At 40.3% G+C, this 18738-nt stretch overlaps 1 protein-coding gene across 2 annotated transcripts in view; it reads left to right on the top strand.

The window, feature by feature from the left end:
* Positions 1-18738, top strand: part of tanc1b (tetratricopeptide repeat, ankyrin repeat and coiled-coil containing 1b) — a 113415-nt gene that overhangs the window by 43795 nt on the left and 50882 nt on the right. For both annotated transcript variants that reach the window (XM_087830075.1, XM_087830076.1), the window contains 2 exons: positions 13390-13523; positions 16037-16226. In XM_087830075.1, the coding sequence (XP_087686201.1) occupies positions 13390-13523; positions 16037-16226 (324 nt within the window). The remainder of the gene's footprint in view (positions 1-13389; positions 13524-16036; positions 16227-18738) is intronic.

Raw genomic sequence — 18738 nt, 5'->3', positions numbered from 1 at the left:
ACTATACATGAAAATTCTTGTGCTTCCACATGTTTGTGAGATGTGCTTTCAGCGTTATTACTGCCTATTCTCACTTTTGTTGGGCGTTGTGTTTGTGTTTAGGGGTAATGTTCCCCTAAGTGCTCGGTTTGGATTTCCAGTAGAGAAGACTGGGCTCAAATTCCTCCCATAGGCTTAAGTGGAGATGTAAGATGTGTAATCTTTAAGGCAATGCACAAAGCTCTATTGTTATGTATGGCTCACATAACGTACATAGAATTTAGTAACTCGGCACAGCTGACTGTCGCATACTAAGGCACGAGGGTGTGTCTGACGTTCAACTAACATAGAGCTGAGAGTAGGCTACCAGCAGATAGCAGACAGTAAATAAATACGACCTCGTCAGTTTCCGTACCGTTACTTTTATTCACTAATTACAAAAGAGAGTCCTTGCTTGTGTGACTGAGCAGAAATATATTACTGGATAAGTCCTAAACCAATGTTTTTGAGCACAAATGCAAATGCCGTTCCAAAATCAACACCCTATTACTTTTCTCTTTTTTTTTCTTCTTTTTTTTTCTTTTTTGCCTGTCCCATTTGGTTCTTTAGCCGTCAGAATTGTTGTCTGAAGACCAACAAGGATACCCAATGGATTTATTTTGCCAAATGGATCATCATGGCATTGCCGTATTGGTCCATTTGATTGACCTTTGTTTTTATTATTTATTTTATTTTATTTTCAGTTGTTACAGACGGGACAGACATGAGTGAGGGATAGGAAAGGGAGAAAGAGAGGAAGGAAAAGAAAAACAGAAGGGGAGAGGGACAGTGAGAAAAGGGGGAAAAAAATATCTCCGGGATCACCTGTTGAGAGAGAAAGAAGAGAAAACAAGCAAAAAAACCAAAACAAAGCAACATACTAAACAACACCATCGCATTAATCTAGCTAAGTGTAAACAGCAGTAAATACTAAATATTGAATGTTGTTGTGCGGCACGCAGGACAGACAGCGCACAATGTGCTTTGAAGTAGCAGCCAAGAAAGGTGTGATTTAAGTCTATGAACAGTGGACACCTGTGTGCACACCTGTGTGGATCGGCGCGCTTGTATTCAAATGGTTTCCCCATGTAATGGTCTGCAAGAGGATGTAGAGAGCCATAGCCCTGTCCCCCAGGGCATGAAGCAGGCATGGAGGAGATCCAGGCCCCAGACATCCAGAGGCCCCAGAGTGCGAGAGCCCAAGGAGGACCACCGGAGGGGCATCCGTGCCACCTTCATGGGAAGGGCTGAGGATCCCCAGACGAGGGGTCACCCAGTAGCCACCGGGCAGAAGCTAGAGGGGGCTGCACCGACGTGCCCGCCGGCTCCGCCTATTACTTTTCTCAACACCTTTCCACTATTCCCCACGCCTCCTTATCTAATCTTACCCTCCTTCCTCTTCATTGCTTAATGATGCAGTGAAAAAAAAAAACCCTCAAGGGGAGGTGATGTTAAACTACTTCAGATCACAGAAAGGACTTGTGTGTTTAGTATGGACTCGTCTTCAGTTTCATGGGAGAATAATATGACATTTATTTTAGCACACTTTATGTTGTAGATGTGGAAGAACGAAAACCTTTAATAAAGTCTAAGTATGTCTGTGGACCAATGTGAGAAAACTGCTTCCAGAGATCTTCATGTTTCCAGGAGCACAGTGAATCTCAATATGTTTTAAAAAGGACGAAGTTTGGAGCCATCTGGACGCTTCCTTGAACTGGCTCTCCCACCAGTCTTGGACACTGAGCGTGAAGGGTCTTCTTCAGGTCATTTGGCAAAACCCACAGAGCTTCAGCAGTCCTCTGCAGAGATCGAGGGGGGAAAGGATGACCGTCTTAGCCGCAGTTCATCAATCAGGCCTTTATTGTAGAGCAGCTGCACTTTGAGCAAAGGCATGACAGCCTATTTGGAGCTTGTCAAATGGCATTTAAAAGACTCTGAGAGCACGAGGAGAAAGATTCTCCTGTCTGACAAAACAGACACTGAAATCGTTACGGAGAACTCTGAGCACTGCCTGCTGAACATAATCCACAATCAACACCCCATCGGGCGCTGTTCATCAGCAGACAAATACCTTCCGTGTGGTTAAGCATGAAGGCGGCAGCATCAGATTAGATTGGGTGTTCCTGTTAGTGGCAGGGGCAAGAAGAGCTGAGGAAGGTATGAATGCCTGAAGTGGGCACCAGAGACTCATAGTACATCCTTTCAGCACATCAATGAGACGAGATGAACCTTTTGATGCTTCCAAACCATAGACAGTATTAAAGATGGATGTGTTCTTGCTGTCCTTGAACTTATCAAAGTCATCTACAGAGGACAAAACTGTTTTGGTGTAAAGAAATGGGGTCTATAGGAATTGACTCTCATTTGAAGCAGTGCTGGAGGAACTACACTTTCTTTCTCTTCCACAGCTTTTCAGCTCCAGAGGTTGCCCCTCATTCCAGATGCTGAGCTTTAATCTGTTTCTAATATCTCGTAATAGAGTTCTCTCAGAAGTGGGTGTGATGCTTGTGGAGTGAAACTATAGCATAATGCTAGGATTAGATAAGGAAGTTGGACATTTTGTTTATTGGCTTTAAACCTGCAGTTCTCTGCTTGTGCTGTATGGTTCAAGTCTAACTCCGCTCACTTTGTCCTCTAACAATTTAGAATAAAGTAGTATTAAAAAATATGTCTGTGGCAAAAAGAAAGAGAGATGGGATTCATTTGCGTAGTTGTAAAACTGATATTGCTCTGCTATCTTAAAATGAATCAGAAATATGCTGAACTTTTTAAAGCCTTATTTTTTATTTTTTTTTTAAATTGTCTGTATATTATATACACCCTGGTAAGCATTTGACACTTAGGGAATAAGCCCATTAACATAAAAAAAATGTACCGTAGTTGTTTTCTGCAGCACAGAAAATATCCTCAATACAAGTACTGAATAATGGTTTGAAGACTTTCAAGAGTTTGTTGTTTTTTAGGACCCGGTTTTGATTTTAATCTGATTGAAATGCATATTAATGACAAAAATACACATTTTAACCATTAAAAAAACATCTGTGATGCAATAACAGATGAAAAACTGCGATAGGGCTTTCTGTACTGAAGCTGTTATCTCATGCATGTGGCAGATGTACATGTGCAGGCCTCCAAACTATAGTTTTGCTACTAGATATGCATGCATAGAATCATTTTACTGCAAGAAATGAGTTACAACTATCTGATAATTTAACTGAATTTTGCATTATGTTGTTTTTTGGGTCTGCTCCCAGTGATAGAGATCTGGTCAGTTTCTGACAAATTAGAAATGACTGCTTCTAGGACACTGCCCAGTCATATGTAGTTTATTTTTATTGCGCCACATACAACTGTTGGTATAAAAACTCCCAGGCATTTAAGGCATTTCTGTCTTATTCTGTTTTTTTCAAATATTGACTCAGCTTTCAGGCAGCTGAAGAAATAACCAGTCCGTTTTTAAGGTCAGACATCTACTTACTTCTTCCCTTTATTTGTTCTGCGCAAAATTATTCAGTAAATACTGCAGACAATCAGCTGATAGGAAAGAAGAAACTTTCCATCGGGTTCTTCTCGCAGCCGTAGTTGGCAGGTTAAAAAATGTGATAGCTTAGAAATTATAAGAATATAACAGCTCATCAACTAATCGTGCATAATCAGGCACTAATGGTGGCTAATTCTGATAGCACAGATGCAGCAGAGTGAGGCCCACCTCAGTCTTTTGAATACTTTCTCCCATGTGGACAGAATCATGCATATGCACCATGGGTCTCATGTGACAAAGACATTACCCACTATTGCTTTTTTTCTTTTAAACAGAGCATCTTTCAGCTTGTGTTGTCCTCTACTTCAGACAGAGTAAACTGTTGAAGCAGGATGAGACAACTTCGCTGCTTTAATAACAAGGTCAGCATCACATTGTTGAGAGACTGCCGGAAGAATCGGAGTCAGAAAATTTTCTTTTGACAGTTTTTAATGCAGCGTGAGTTTTGTCCCTGTGTTGCATGGTTACTTCATTGTTCGTCTTTTGGGTCGGGCTCAAAGCGTTGTCATTTTTCATGCTCCGCATTGTGGCTGAGCAGGATGGGCTGCAGGCTAAGAAAGGAAACATGCTTTTGACCTACTCGGGAGTCATCTCGCATGGCACTGTCTTTGAGAAAGGGTTGTGTTTCCTGTGCCTGCGTGTAACTGCAGAGGGTATTTTTATTTTGCCCGAGTGTCCGCAGTTGCCTTTGTCTTTGTTTATGTACGTGTGTGTTTGCATGCTTGAGTGTGTTTGCAACAGGCAGCCAACAGTCTGGTCGACAGAATTGTTTCAGCTGTGCTCTCGAAGTCCCGTCTCTGTCTCCGTCAGTCAAGACTGAACCGCAGGTCCTGTCCTCTCCTACAATTATGTCTCTCTTCAAATCCCTCATTTTACAGCTCCAGTAAGACCAGTGTCCGAACACTTAACACCTGTTTGTTCATGTATTTATTATCTTGTCAGTGTTAAAACAATGGTCAGACTTATTTGGCTAAGAATTATGTGAATTTGCACCTCCTAAACCATCTGGCTATAATATTAAGCTTGCTCCATTTTAAAGTAAAACAGTAGTAATCTTAGTCTCTTTTCATCTGCACTGTGTGTGTTACTCATTTGTTAACACTTTCTGGAGGCTGTGTCACCCTTTGTGGTGCTCTTTGCACTCTATTATTACTAAACCAACAAATCCCAGCTTATGCAGTGGCTAAATTTAATCAATTATGAATACGCTCGTGAAATTGTATAATCATGGCCAATTGTTCCCAGTTCATAATGATATTCAGCCTGTCTTTCTTCATAATTTGCTCTTCAGGAGAATAGTAACTTTGAGGCAGCAGAAATTAATGCGATGTGATTTTTGTTTTGGCTGGCACAGAGTGATAGTTCTGCACCTTTCTGTAGCCGATTATGTTAATTGTTCATTCACTCTTAAGCTTTTTGATTAAAATCACCTTTTCACCGTATTTTTATTTTTTATTTTTCCTGCACTAAATCGTAAAGCTTGATTAGGGTGGTCTGCTCATCTCTGCAGGATCTTTACAGCACAAACTCTTTGGCCCAAGGGGCTGAATCGCCACGTGAGGAAGCTTCAGCTCTGTTGGTCTAATAGTTAATGAAATGCCATCTGTATCTGCCATTGCAGCAACATTAATAACAGCTGGCGTATGGTGTCCAGCTGAGATGCCAGTCACACTATGATTACTACCTCTATGCCGTCTCCCGCCCCAGATACGCTGTTATCTATAGTCTTGACCTCCTGTAATGTCTCGCTGGACGCTCCATCTGCGCCTGCAGCAGATTCTAACTCTGGAATGTGCAATAAGACCGCTCAACTTGCTTCAGGGGGGCACGTCACCTTGTACTCCTGAACTCAAATGGGGAAGCAGGATGCATGCTCTCATTGAGGGTTCATTAAACGGGCTCCACTGTTGTGGTAATGAAACTCCAGCTGCTAATGAGCACCGACTGGATTGTTTTCTTGGCAGCGAGTGAGCTAAGGCAGCTCCTCAGATCCAGTCTGTTCTACTGATTCCCCCCAAATTCCTCTGCTTCTCCTCCTCCTCCTCCTTCAGTCTTCATTCTTCTATCAGGGAACCACACGGCTGCTATTTCACACCTGCTCATAAACTTCCTCCGGCAGCAGATAACGATGTTGTTTTGTTTTTGCCTCCATTTGCTGTACAGTTACCGGAATAACAAAGTGGTTCCAGCTACATCCCTGGTTTTCCATAACTCCAGGGTAGCGTAAAGAGTAAAGGACAAATCTGATGCTTTACCTAGAACAGGGAGGGTTTTCTTCGGCTAGCCATTTTACTTATTATCTGCCTTCCATTTAGATAAATAAAACTATTTCCCCTAACGTGTAACTGACAAAAATGTCAGCTGTCATATGACTGGAGAGCTAGTGTGGCTCCCCTTTCGTACATAAAATCATAAACTGAGGTCCGTCTAGGTGGTACCAATTAATAAACTAGGTTAATCAAGGTGAGAAGAGTTAATAACAGTCTTGAGAGTAATGTTCCTGACTGACTACAGTCATCATTTGTGGATGTGATATTAGAGCCAGTGTGAAATTACAGGATATTTGCTATATTACAGCCAGTTTTATTCCGTCTCACCAACTATTTTACATCCAGGCACTCTATAGCCTTGTTAGAAAAGTTAGAACTTGGACTCTCCTAATAGCTTTTTATTTTCTTTGTATATACAGACTTCCAATTAGGACTGTAATGTAATGTAATGTGAAGAGGTCCCATCCACTAGATTACCCCAAAGCCTTTTTAAATTCTCCCTTAAAGTACCGTAGAGTTGATGGGATAAATAAAATGTGCATGTTTGAGGTGTGTGTGTAATGATAATCGAATGTGAATAATTGGTTCCTGCTCTAATTATTTGTTATATTTTAAAGTTTTTTGTTGTTGTTTTTTTTAAAGCACATTTGTCACCCTAGGGTTTGACTACTCCTGTAATGTGGGATTATTAGGGTATTGCAGAGGTCTGCAAATTGTTTCACTCTTCTACGATCTCATTATTGGAATATTATAGCACTCTGAAACAAAGTAGCTAATTATCATTTTGTTTACCTCTTTCCAAAGGTTTTTCTTGCCTTTGCACCTACGTTTTAATTGGCAGAGCTTAGTGATTATTAAAAGTGTCCTGATAGATAGATAACCTGTATTACTCTGACACTTATCTTTAAAAACACATTTATTTGACCTTTCAATTACTGATTTATACCGATCAGACATAGCACCTGCCCACCAGCCTAACACTGTGTTGCTCCCCCTTTTACTGCCTAAACCACTGAGGGATGGACTTTGCGAAGGTGTTCTTTGGTATCTGGGACTCGGATGTTAGCAAAAGCTCCTTTAAGTACTTTAAGTTGCGAGGTTTGGCCTCCATGGATCAGACTTGTTTGTCCAGCAAATCCCACAGATGCTCGATTGGATTGAGATCTGGGGAATTTAAAGGCCAAGTTAACACCTTAAACTTTGCTGTGCTCCTCAAACCATTCCTGAAGCATTTTTGCTTTGTGGCGGGGGCCCATTATCCTGCTGAAAGAGACCACAGCCATCAGGGAATACGATTTCCATGAAAGGGTTGTCTGCCTCTCTTGGCTCGCCTTCTTCCCATAGTGCATCCTGGTGCCAGGTGTTCCCCAGGTAAATGGCGCAACTGGTCATCCACTTGCTGTAAAAGAAGACTTGATTCATCAGACCAGGTCACCTTCCTCAATTGCTCCATGGTCTATTTCTGATGCTCACATGCTCGTTGCACACTGGGGCCACTACAGACCATGAACAACCCACAAACACTGTTTTGGAGATGCTCTGACCCATTCTAGCGATCACAATGTGGCCCTTGTTAAACTCAAATCAAATCCTTACGCTTGCCCATGTTTCCTGCTTTTTACACATTAACTTTGACGACAGAATGTTCACTTGCTCCCTGATATCGCCCACCCACTAACCACGACGAAGAGGTAATCTGTGTTATTCATTCCACCTGTCAGTGGTCATAATGCTATGTCTGATTGTGCCGTGTTGGCATATTTCTGTAAGGAGGAGGAGAAAAGAATAACTTGTCTATATATTTGTACATCTTCAGTATGTATTTGGGATACATGTGTGGTTAACCTGGTGTACCCAGATCACAAAACCAGGCAAAAGAGCATTAACATTACACAAGACCATACATAACATTTGAAAATAGCAAAGAAGACTAGCAACAGTCCAGTTATCTTCTAATTATATCAACTTGACATGGAAATCAGAACAACTCTGCTGCTGATAGCATTTAAATAATTAAGTCATAGCAGTATGTTTTCCTTGAGAATCTGCCAAACCACATTTTGACCTTCTAAACTAGTCAGTAAAAAGTCCTTTGGGAATTCAATAAGCTTCATGACATAATTAACAATAAGATGCAAAAATTGTCTGTGTTTCACGGATTTTAAGTATCTCAAATTAAAAACCTTTGGCAGGGGTCACAGAGGATGTGAACCAGGAGTTATTTTGCTCTACACTTGCTGTCAGACTAGAATGGAGCGGTTGTCAGATTTCTCACTACTGCCTGGGATCAGTTTCCTCAGGTGTGCCGTGCCACCAGTTTCTCATTATCTCATAACATTGCTTCAGTTTTTTTGCATTCTTCCTCTCTTCGTTATTTTACAGATACTACAGTAACACTCAAATGAGCTGAATTCTGGATTGTTACTGAACAGCAGATGTTAATTAACTTCAGCTAGTATGTAAGTGCATCCTACAGCTGTCACAACAATCCACTGCCTGAACTTTAAAGATATTTCATGTGAAATGAATGGGAAATAATCAGTAGTAACAGTGGTTATTTAAGTACTTATTATGCCTCCAATAACATTCATTTCAGGTTTATTTATTTAGTGTCAGCTCATTGAGACTCTAGAGTATATAGAGTAGAGTTGCTGTAACCTTAGAGCCATTGGAGAATGTAGTTTAGAACTGAAAGGTGGCTCATTGCATCCATGAGCAGGCTTGACAAATCAAGAAGAAAAACCAGTGGCACAGCTGAGATGCCCTGCAGCAAGACACCCAGCAACAGATAGTACTTCCCTGTAGCTTATAGTTGAGCAAGTAAGGGCAAAACAGCACATACAGCGTTTTTTCTTTTCATGAGCTGCATCAAATTGTTTGGGGTTTTTGTTTTTTGCCTGCCTGTCACATTCGTTGACATTTTTTCGTGTATCCATGTATTTGTCTGTCACTTTGTCAATGGTTAATTGACAAAATGTTGAGCATGATGAATAGGTGGTGATGACAACTATGAAAATGAAATGGAGCTGGGATTTCCTGTTTCGTATTTAGAATGAAAAGTGAGTAAAAGAGGCCATTCAACTAGAATCCATTTAGAAGTTGTTGACACGCTAGTATAATCAGCATAACCTTCAGCTTTATTAATGCAGTAAATGTGATATGTTTATGTTTATTCATAGATGCATGCACATGATGGACGATGTTAAAACGCGCTTGCAAAGCGAAGGTTTTGTCTCAAGCTGTGGGTGAAGTTGGCTGTGCAAGTAAACAATTTTTTGGCACAGCATATTGATTTTTCCAGAGAGACCACGGGTTAAAAGGGGCTTTATTGATTTGGCCCGTGAAGTTTTTATTTGTATGTGCTATGTCGTATCATTATGTCAGTCTTTCTGTCTCTTATGATTTATTCATGTCAGGTCTTTAACAACCCCGGCGCCATTCTGGAGATGTTGATTGGTCCTCAGAGGCGTGTGGTTTTAAGTGGCTTTGAAGAACCTGTGATGGAGTGGTCTTCTCAGGGCAAAGTAATAAAGAGCCGGGTGATCGATTTAATCCAATGACGGAAAAGAAAAAGTTGCGAAGGAAAAACTGAGTCAACTAACTGGATTAGTTTCTGCACTATATTGCGGTTACGAGAACTTTGTAAACCCTCTGGAATTGCCGGAGTTTCAGCATTGGTCACTCATAACATGTACTCTGTTCTTCATCTCACAGTTATGGACAAACAATCTCACTAAACTAAAAAGCACACACGCACTCTAACAGCTGTGCTTTTCATGTCTGTGTTAAATACACGAGAGTAATCATTCACAGTGCCGGGAAAAAGAGCACATGAAGGGACGATGTGCCGTGAACGAGGCAAAAGTCAAGAGATTTGGCCAAAACGATGCTAAACATCTCATTTGGATTTGTTTCTTCACACCAGCAACCAAAACCTCATCTGAAGTGTTAAGCATGCTGGAGAGAACATTTTGGTTTGGGGCTGTTTTGCTACTTCGCGGCAGGAAACCTTTGGAGCGATTGAGGCAACAACAAATTTAAAATTGTATGAAGAAATTATACAGGAGAATGTCAGGGGAGAAGCGTAGGAGATATTGGATTATGCAACAAGTCAGTGACCCTAAGCATACAAGAAAATCAATAACAAGAAGGTTAGAAAAAAATATATATTTTACAATAACAAAGTCAGGGTCTTGACCTTATCCCATGAGACAGATGAGTGCTGCATGACCTGAAGGCGGATGATCAATGACAGCATATATTGATAAACTGAACCAGTTTTTGTTGGTAGCGATGATCCAAAATTGGTCATTGTTATTCATCTGGAAATTTCTGATGGAGGTTGTTGCTGTCCAGGGAGATCCTACAAGTTACTAAATTGATGAGTTTTTCCTCAAGTTTAAGTCTCTGACTGATTGAATAAGCTGGTTTGACAGATGTATGTCTGTAATTGAGTAAAAAATCAAACCAGATTTTATGAGAAATTAATTAGATCCTATCGATTCCAAAAAGAAGCTACTTTCGGTTCCTACCTTAATTGCAAGGGGTTACCACAAGGGTTTGTATTTAAACAAAGGAATTTGTGTCTCCTCCTGGAATTGACCCAAGGATCTTGCATCATTAAAGCCAGAGCTCACAAAAATACAGTTTTGCCTCTTCTTTTTCAGCAGCCAGACAATGTTGCACTAATCTCCAGAAGGCGAAGATTTCAACTATGTTTCACAGTTGTTTTCTCTGGCATGTTTCTAGTTTCCTCACATGGTTTGCACCTGTAAAGCTGTTAGTCTCATAGCATCTTATTCCTAGCTGTTGCGGATCTGTGTTGATAGCCACTATAAAAGCAAAAGACAAGACTCTGACAGGCTAATAATAATAAAAAAATCAACAACCTGTCACTGCCTGCTAATGTACAGTAGCCATAAATGTGTGATATGCAAGGTGCCCCCTTTTAAAGACCCCAGACCCATTACTATTTTATTGCCAAATGATTAATATCTTTAACCATCTACTAAAAGTTGACGAAGCGCATACAATATGTGGATGCATGCTTGAAATTATTCGACCACAACAGGCTCTCAGCATTGATGATACCCGTTCAGAGTGGGGTTATCAAGTTGAATTGTGGATATGGGAAAGTGGGAAATGATCTTGTATGTTATTTTCTTTACACTTGATAATATTGCTGGGTGAAGGCTCAGAATTGACTTATATAATCATTGCGATGTGCATTCAGGACTGAGCGGCGTCTTTGCCTGAGCGATTGTAAAAGGCTCCCCTCAAGCATTTAAATGAGCTGGGTGACATTCCCTATTAACAATTGATTTTCAATGCATAGCGTTCCCACTTCATGGCATTTGCAATGGAGATGGGGTGATGCAAGTACAGCACGCATTAGGTTAGCATTCCTTGTCTGCTACTATGTGGACAAAAGCTTGAATTTATTCAGTACAGAACTTATAGGCTTGTGGGATAAGAGAATTTTTATTTATATTCATTTATTTATTTATTTTAAGGCTTGTAGAGTATTTAAGTTTTTCTAAATTCAAAGTAGTTCTAAAGGACAGAGCAACTTCTCCTGAAGGCAGTGCCAATAAATAAATATATAATAAAATAAATAAATGCATAAAAGATAGATACACTTTAAAAAAGACAACCCGGTGGGCAGATGTGTTAAGGGGGGTAACATAAATCTTCTGCCCAGCCTAAAGTTATGGATACTGTATGAACTCGTCTGGCAGTACTTGCGATGCATATATCTTGTTTAACACGTTTTGTTCTTGGCTGAAGCCTTTGATAAATTGCTGGCATGGGGGGGTTCTTTGACTAAATCCTTCTTGTAGTTAGAGTAACACCAGCTGCTTGCATTTTAATTATGATTACATTTCCAGGGAAATTCAAGAAACTTTAGCGTTTATTAAATCTGTATTTGATCTATTGCTGCGGTTTGTGCATTTTCCTTAATTGGGCACGCTTTGCATGTCTGGAGTAAAAGGTTAGCCTCTTCTCAATGATAAAAAGCCAATCCAGTTAATGAATTGGAAGTAGTCATTACTTACATTATTGATTAATCTACTGATGATTTAAAAAGAAAAAAAGTGAATTGTTTAACATGTCAAAAACAGTGAAAACTGTCGCAAATTTGCAGAATTTGGGTTCATTTCTTCAGGAAACTTATCATGACATCATTGAGTTTTTAGGAAAACAAGGAGCGGATTATTTTTCTGTTGATCGACTAACAGAGCAGTAAAGAGTTCCTCTAGTTAAGTATGTAGTGGGTATGACTTCAGGATTGTGTGACTGTTTGTAAGGCTCAGTGCTTGAACTTCAAACGAGATAGAGAGAGATTGAATTTAGGGCGTTTATTGCCATCTTCAAAGCGGATTTGTCAGCCCCACATTTCACTGATTAGGCCTTTTTCCAGTTTTATTTTGGGTTGCATGACCCAGTAATTTCACCAGGTTGGAGAACTGTATGACCTTTTGATTGCAAGACTGGCAATTATGACAATTTCTTTACTTTAACAGGTAATGCATTATCTGTGTATTGGCATGTGTATGCTATTTGCATGCCAGTGGTGTTTGTCTGGTGGTCTGATTTTGAATTGACTCGGGCTTGGCAGCACATTATGCCACTGGACTTGTTTGTATTTAATCAGATTTACGGTCAACATTATTAATAGCTGCGGAAGAATGGAGGTAAAGGAGAAAATGAAGTAGAGGAGGAGAAAGAGGTGCTGCCAGAGAGATGAATAATAAGCTTTTTGTACCTCGGACATTCTCACTCTCTCTCCCGACATCTCCATCATCAGTGTATGCTTGCCTTTTTGACATCACTAAATTGCAGCATCCACATTTGAGTTGCTATCCGCAATGGATTTTGACAATAAACCCAGGATTTTGCATACACTGTTATTATTTCTCTGCTTTGTTTTTGGTTTAATATGTAAAAAAAAGAAGAAAAAAAAAGGTCGGTTTGTGTAAACAGAAAATAGATTACAAGTTGTCTCTTCCTTGTTGATGGCACCCCAAGCTTGAAATTGCAATCTAAAGTAATTTTAAGGCTTGAGAATGAAGACCACAGACAGTTCAAGTTGTGCTGCAGGAAGCAGAGGTCCACTCATTGATATTCAGAGGCTCTATGAGTGAGAGCTGTAAACAACCCGAAAGCCCTGGAATTGGCGATCGAGGCATGTTGTAGGGCACTCACTCACTCACTCACTCACTCACTCACACCCAGTCTCCGCTTTCTTACAATGCTGGATATTCACATGTATTCACTTTCTTTTAGAACACTCACACACCAGCCGTGGCCGCACACGCTCGCTCTCTCTTTTCTCTCTTTCTCTTTCTCGCACTCTTGCTCTCTTTCCTCACCTTCTCTGGGTCTGCACCACCTCAGCAGCAGCTGGGAGAGAGTGCAGCATAGCATTTCAGAGCAGTGTTGAGGAGGGCAGGGCTGGCAGCGTGGCCTTGTGTGGGGCATCCAGTGTAGAGAAGGAATCTGCCTGCTAGTGTTAAGCATTTCTCTCTCTCTCTCTCCCTCTCTCTCTCATATCTGTAGATCTGCAAGCGGAGAAACAGCCAAGCTCCTCCTCCCCTGCCACTCAGGAACTGATGACAAGACTGGGCTTTTTACTGGGAGAAGGGATCCCGGGTACGGCACGCATACCTATGGACGACAAGAATGAAAAGAAGGTATTTCATTTTCTCCCTCCCCTCCAGCTCCCCACCGCACTACCAACAGCAGCTGCTGCCATCGCTGCAGCACACACAGAGAGATAGAGGACAGAGAGAAAGCACAAGGGGAGAAGCTAGTTGTGACAGTGTTTCACTTGAATGGATTTTTTTTTCTTTTTCTTTTCTTTTCTTTTCTTTTCTTTTCTTTTTTTTTTTTTTTTGCAGCTTGATTTTTTTTTTTTGTGTTCATTATGGACGGGGTTTTAAGAGGCACCTCTGGAACTTGTTTTCTTGGGACCTCAAGCAACGGTAACTGTCACACTGTTTTGTTTGAACTGTTCAATCTGTCCTGAAGAAAAGTAACTGCCTATTCAAAATTGGCTGCATGTGATTTTATTCCTGTGCATGCTTTTCAGTGCGGCATGCTAGTCTCCCAGTAACTTGAGTGCTATTCCAGGGGCTCTTGAGTGTGTAACAAGAGTGTCTGAGTCCGGGTACAGAAATAGAGTTGTGTTAGGTCTGAGCCTCAGTCTGTTTGGCTTTACTAATTAAGCTGGGCTGTCTAAAGAGCAGAACTCAACACGTTATGTTTTCATCTCGTGCCTTGGATAGTTTTTGACACTGAAGTAGCAATTCTAGGAATGCAAAGACTTAGAACGCATTTTATGAATTGTGTTCAGTAGTTTGGATGTGAAAAGAGGAGACGGGCGGTCTGACTCTATGTAGATCTGTGTTCTTGGAGTTTATGTGAAGAGCAGCACGTTATTGTCATCTGTCAGCAATTGTCTTTTCCACCATACTGCTGTTTTACAATGTGTTTTTAACTGTGTTTGTTTTTAGTTTTGCCTCACAGAAAATTAAATGTCAGTCAGGTGTTAGACTTACTGTGTTTATTGGGTGGGACACAGCCTGGAGACTGGAAGTTGACTTAGAAAATTTTATATAGTTATATTAGCATTCCTCAAGATATTAGTCATGCTGCCAGTCATTCTCCCTATTCTTCATCCCATTCTTCTTCCCTATCAGCTTGCCTTTGCACTAGCCTATGGTCTAGAATGGATAAGCATAGGTGAGCTTACTTTTTTGTGAACTCTTGTTCATGTTTTTGGGTTGCCAGTCTGCCACACCCACATTTTTCAGTAGTGCAGGAACATGTATAAAAAAACCGCTGTGCTGTACCAGTACAGATGTTAACCAAATATTAATATCATGTTAATGATAAACATATGATATTATAAATGATTGCTCTTTTTGTATGGTTTTTACAGATCTGGTTACATTGCCTTTACATTGCCAAGTCATTCATTTGCCAAAAAGACAGAAAATAAAGAGTTAGTTGTGAATTTGACCAATAGCATAATTCTGCTGTCAACAGATATCAGGAAAATACTATTATAGTAAATATTTTGGCCACAATAATTGTGTTGTGTATAAATATTGCGACAACCCTAGTTGGGGAAATGCACATGTTATTTGCACTTACTTGCAGTAGCATAACAGTAACATAACTGTGAGTAGTATAACAGTCTACTAGCAGTCTATTATGCTTGTGAAACCAACTATGCCCCCCCCCCCCCCCCCCCCCCAAGGCAACAAATAAATCTCCAAAAAGGGGTTTAGGTTATTCTACATGGGAAATAAACCAAATTGATTTTTATTATTTAATTCGAGCAGTTCTCACAACAGTAGGAGTGTTTTATTCATGCAGTGAATGATAAAATGTCTGCATGTAATTATTTCTCTGATTTGGCTTAGAACCCAACAAACTTTGGAGCGCTACTAAGCTGTATTAGGGACCATCTTTTGTGTGTTTTCAATTGTAAAGTCAGTGCTTTTGTATGCTAAATAAATGGGCCTGTGGTGAGAAAAGTTCCGTTTTTGTAATTTTGTTATGAGACTAGGGCAAAAATTGCTTTAAAACCTACTAAGTCATAATCAGTTGTTGGAAGGTGTTGCTTTGCATCTCATTGGGGCAATGATAGGCTACACTGTATTGTGTTTGGATCCAGTTAAAGGAAGATGGGGAAACTGGACAAACCAGCTTTAATTTGGATTTCTACGGTTGTCGGTTATCTCAGACAAAGATTTAGCTGTTGTATGGTTGTCAGACAGGCTGGATGACCTAAAAAAGGGTGTTTATTGTGTTCACACAAACTAAAGACTACTTCCCTTGTGAAATACTCTTCAGACTTATTTTGGTTCCTCTAGACATATGAGTGTGTAATTTTTAAGCCTTGCTCCATTTATAGTGCTTATGGCCTTCGGCTTGTGTGTCATGCTCGCATGTAAAGCGCTTGTTTATTTGCAAAGGAATTTTTTGCATTGCTTTCACATGATCCAGGTCAAAGTAGACAGTGATTTTTCTCAATACTCCTTCCAAATAAGGTTGGAAAATTATTTTTTGTTGCTTTTTTTTTCTTGTCTTTTCTTGTTCGGGCTACAAAAAAAATGTGAACTTGTTGCCAGCTGACTTCATTCTTCATTGACATATTTGATTAGTAACCCCCTTTTTTCATCTCTCTTCTCCGCAGTGCTCTCTGACTAGCCAGGGCATCAGCCCCTGCTCCACACTAACAAGCAGCACGGCGTCTCCCAGCACTGACAGCCCATGTTCCACCCTAAACAGCACCACGAGCCGTCCCCTACTCAGCCGCTCCAGCCCCTGTGGGACCATCACCAGCCCCAGTTCCACGCTAGAGAGCAAGGACAGTGGGATCATAGGTGAGGAAGAAAAGCCTGTTTAATAGATCCCACATTATTCTCAGATTCCAACTTTTATGGTACAAGAAAAAGGTTTCGTTTTTAATAACAATGCACACCATACATGTCATCTAGAAATATAATTCAGTTTATTTAAACTAATTAGATTTTATTCAAGTAAAATGTAAGTCTCATTTTTGCATTTTTGATTTTTCTATCATCTTGGGATTTTTAGACTTTAGATTAGCTGTTTGTGTTGTCAGAGGCGAAAATGTTGAATGTCCATGTTTCTGTGCTCTGTAGTGAACAATGGGTAACCCGCCATTAGTAGATCCAGTCAATCATTTCTAAGCTGCTTGTTTGAAAAGAACTCCTCGTGCTGTTTATCCTGCAGTCGCATTACCACAGCTAACTTTTCCCCTTCCCGTGGACATCTTGTTTAAGTTGATTGAATTACTTGTTTCTTTCATTGTTTAGTTTGAGAAGATTCACTGAATTCTTTAAAAAAAAAAAACATGTTAGTTTAATGTGAACTTTCTTTTTAAAAGACTGCTGCCTGTGAGTGTTTGCTGTTTCTACCTACTGACACAACTCAGGTCCTCAAAGGTGGCCTGTAGAGTTTTGACCTGATGCTGATCTGTGAAGCAATGTTTGCATAAGTGGTATTGCGCTGATGCCTGGCTGCACTAATGTGCAAATTAATATAACGTTGCTCAAAAATGTGTATGCCAGCTAAAAGTGTAACACCATTGTAGTTATTAAAGATGACTGTTTTTTTTTAAGGAAGCAAAAGAAGATCAGATCAGATGAGCATGATGTGTCTACTGGAAACAAGTTGAAAGAATTGTCTAATAATGAGTTGCTGTGCATCCACACTGCCTGACATATTTTATCTTTACAAGTAAAGCAGGTACAACAGTTTCATATACCAAAACAAATGTCAGGAACTTCACCAGATCACAGGGCATTGATCCTTTCTCTCGCTCTCTTTTTTTTTTTTACTCATCTCTGGGATTTTTCTTTTGTGTTGATCTTACTCATACCAAGGCTGCTGGCTTGGGGCTGGCTATGAGCTCTGGATAGCTTTAACTTTAACAACATCTTCTTCTTCCTTACCTTCTTTAAAATATTCAATGTTCAGCTGGGTGAGGGTGATTTAAGGGTCTGTGGAGTTTGATGTTGGAAACACAGTGAGGCGGTTTGCCTCTAACAACATGTTAGTCTGTGTGTGTGTGTCTGTGAGTGGGTGCCTATATGTCTGTGGCACTGTGCACGTATATGAAACTAGCTGGCTTGTAATCAGACATACTGGAAGCTGATCAGCCAGTCACTACTCCATGTTGAGAAGTTGAATATCGTCTGATTCCGATCCCTTGCCAGTTGATTAGTCCATTTGTACTTTGTACTAAGGATCTGACAGATTAAACAACATTTAATGTTGACTTTGAAGGATATTTGAATGCTCTTTACGGGGTAATGTCTATAGAAGTTCAGGGTTGCGCGCTGTATGCATTTAAAAAATGTCTTACTTTGTTCATAATCTAGCAGCTATACACAGGTCACAGGTGGAAGTAGGTGGCACTTAAATTTCATTTAAATGAATGGTCTTTGATTAAACTGTTACTTTTCTTATCATCTCTTTTAATCCAAATTACATAAATCTAAAAAAGAAATTTTCAGTGAAAATCATTTCTTTTGTGCATAGCTCAGAAATAATGCAAATTAGTCCCCACCTCACCCTTTCAGCCATGTGCCCTGCATGACTGAGCAGCTTGGTGCGAGATGCACTAGTAGCACAGCTCATAGCAATGACAAAAATGTAACACCAGCCTCAGATTTACCACTTGTAGCTTACCGGTGCCTGCACTGGTTTCTGGGTTTGATGAGAACATTAATAATACCAACAGCTCTGCTGATTCCTTAGTAGTCTATTAGTTTGCACTTTAGCATGGACACCCAGTCCCCTTTGCAGCGTTGCTTATAATCACTAATCACTTCCTGTGAAGCTCTTCTAATTTTAATTTGCAATCTGACTTGCTTCATCTGCACTATGAGTTAGAACAAAGAAAACACACCTGTTCCAGTGTCAGTCACTACTCATTGTGTGAAACCTTTTGGAATCGAATACCATCTGCGTCACATTATATTCATCCTTCAGCATGTACGTCATTGGGTTTAGACAGAGCTGTTTCGGTATGAGACTGCGTTGAGGTGACAGTTGCCACAGTGTGACGTTGTTCTGTATCTGTAGTAATAGCCCTGTAAGACGTCAGGGGATTTACTCAAGCTGACAGGAAGATGGCATAGTCTATTGATGCATTAATTCAACTGCCGTTTCTACTCACAAAGCCTCCAGTGCCTTAAAAATGCTGGGATTCCATTCTGAGTGAGGAATGAATAGCAATTGTAACTCTATGATGTTGTATTTATCCACTGTTGAACCCCCCCCCACCCCCTTTTTTTTCCCTGACTGCACTGCTAGACTAGAGGACAGGGTGCCAGAGTTTTAAACTTTTCCCTTGCCCTGATATTT

The sequence above is a fragment of the Neolamprologus brichardi genome, chromosome 16, assembly GCF_056152115.1.
Source record: "Neolamprologus brichardi isolate AB-2024 chromosome 16, ASM5615211v1, whole genome shotgun sequence".
Lineage (NCBI taxonomy): Eukaryota > Metazoa > Chordata > Actinopteri > Cichliformes > Cichlidae > Neolamprologus > Neolamprologus brichardi.
This window is presented reverse-complemented; position numbering and strand designations above follow the sequence as displayed.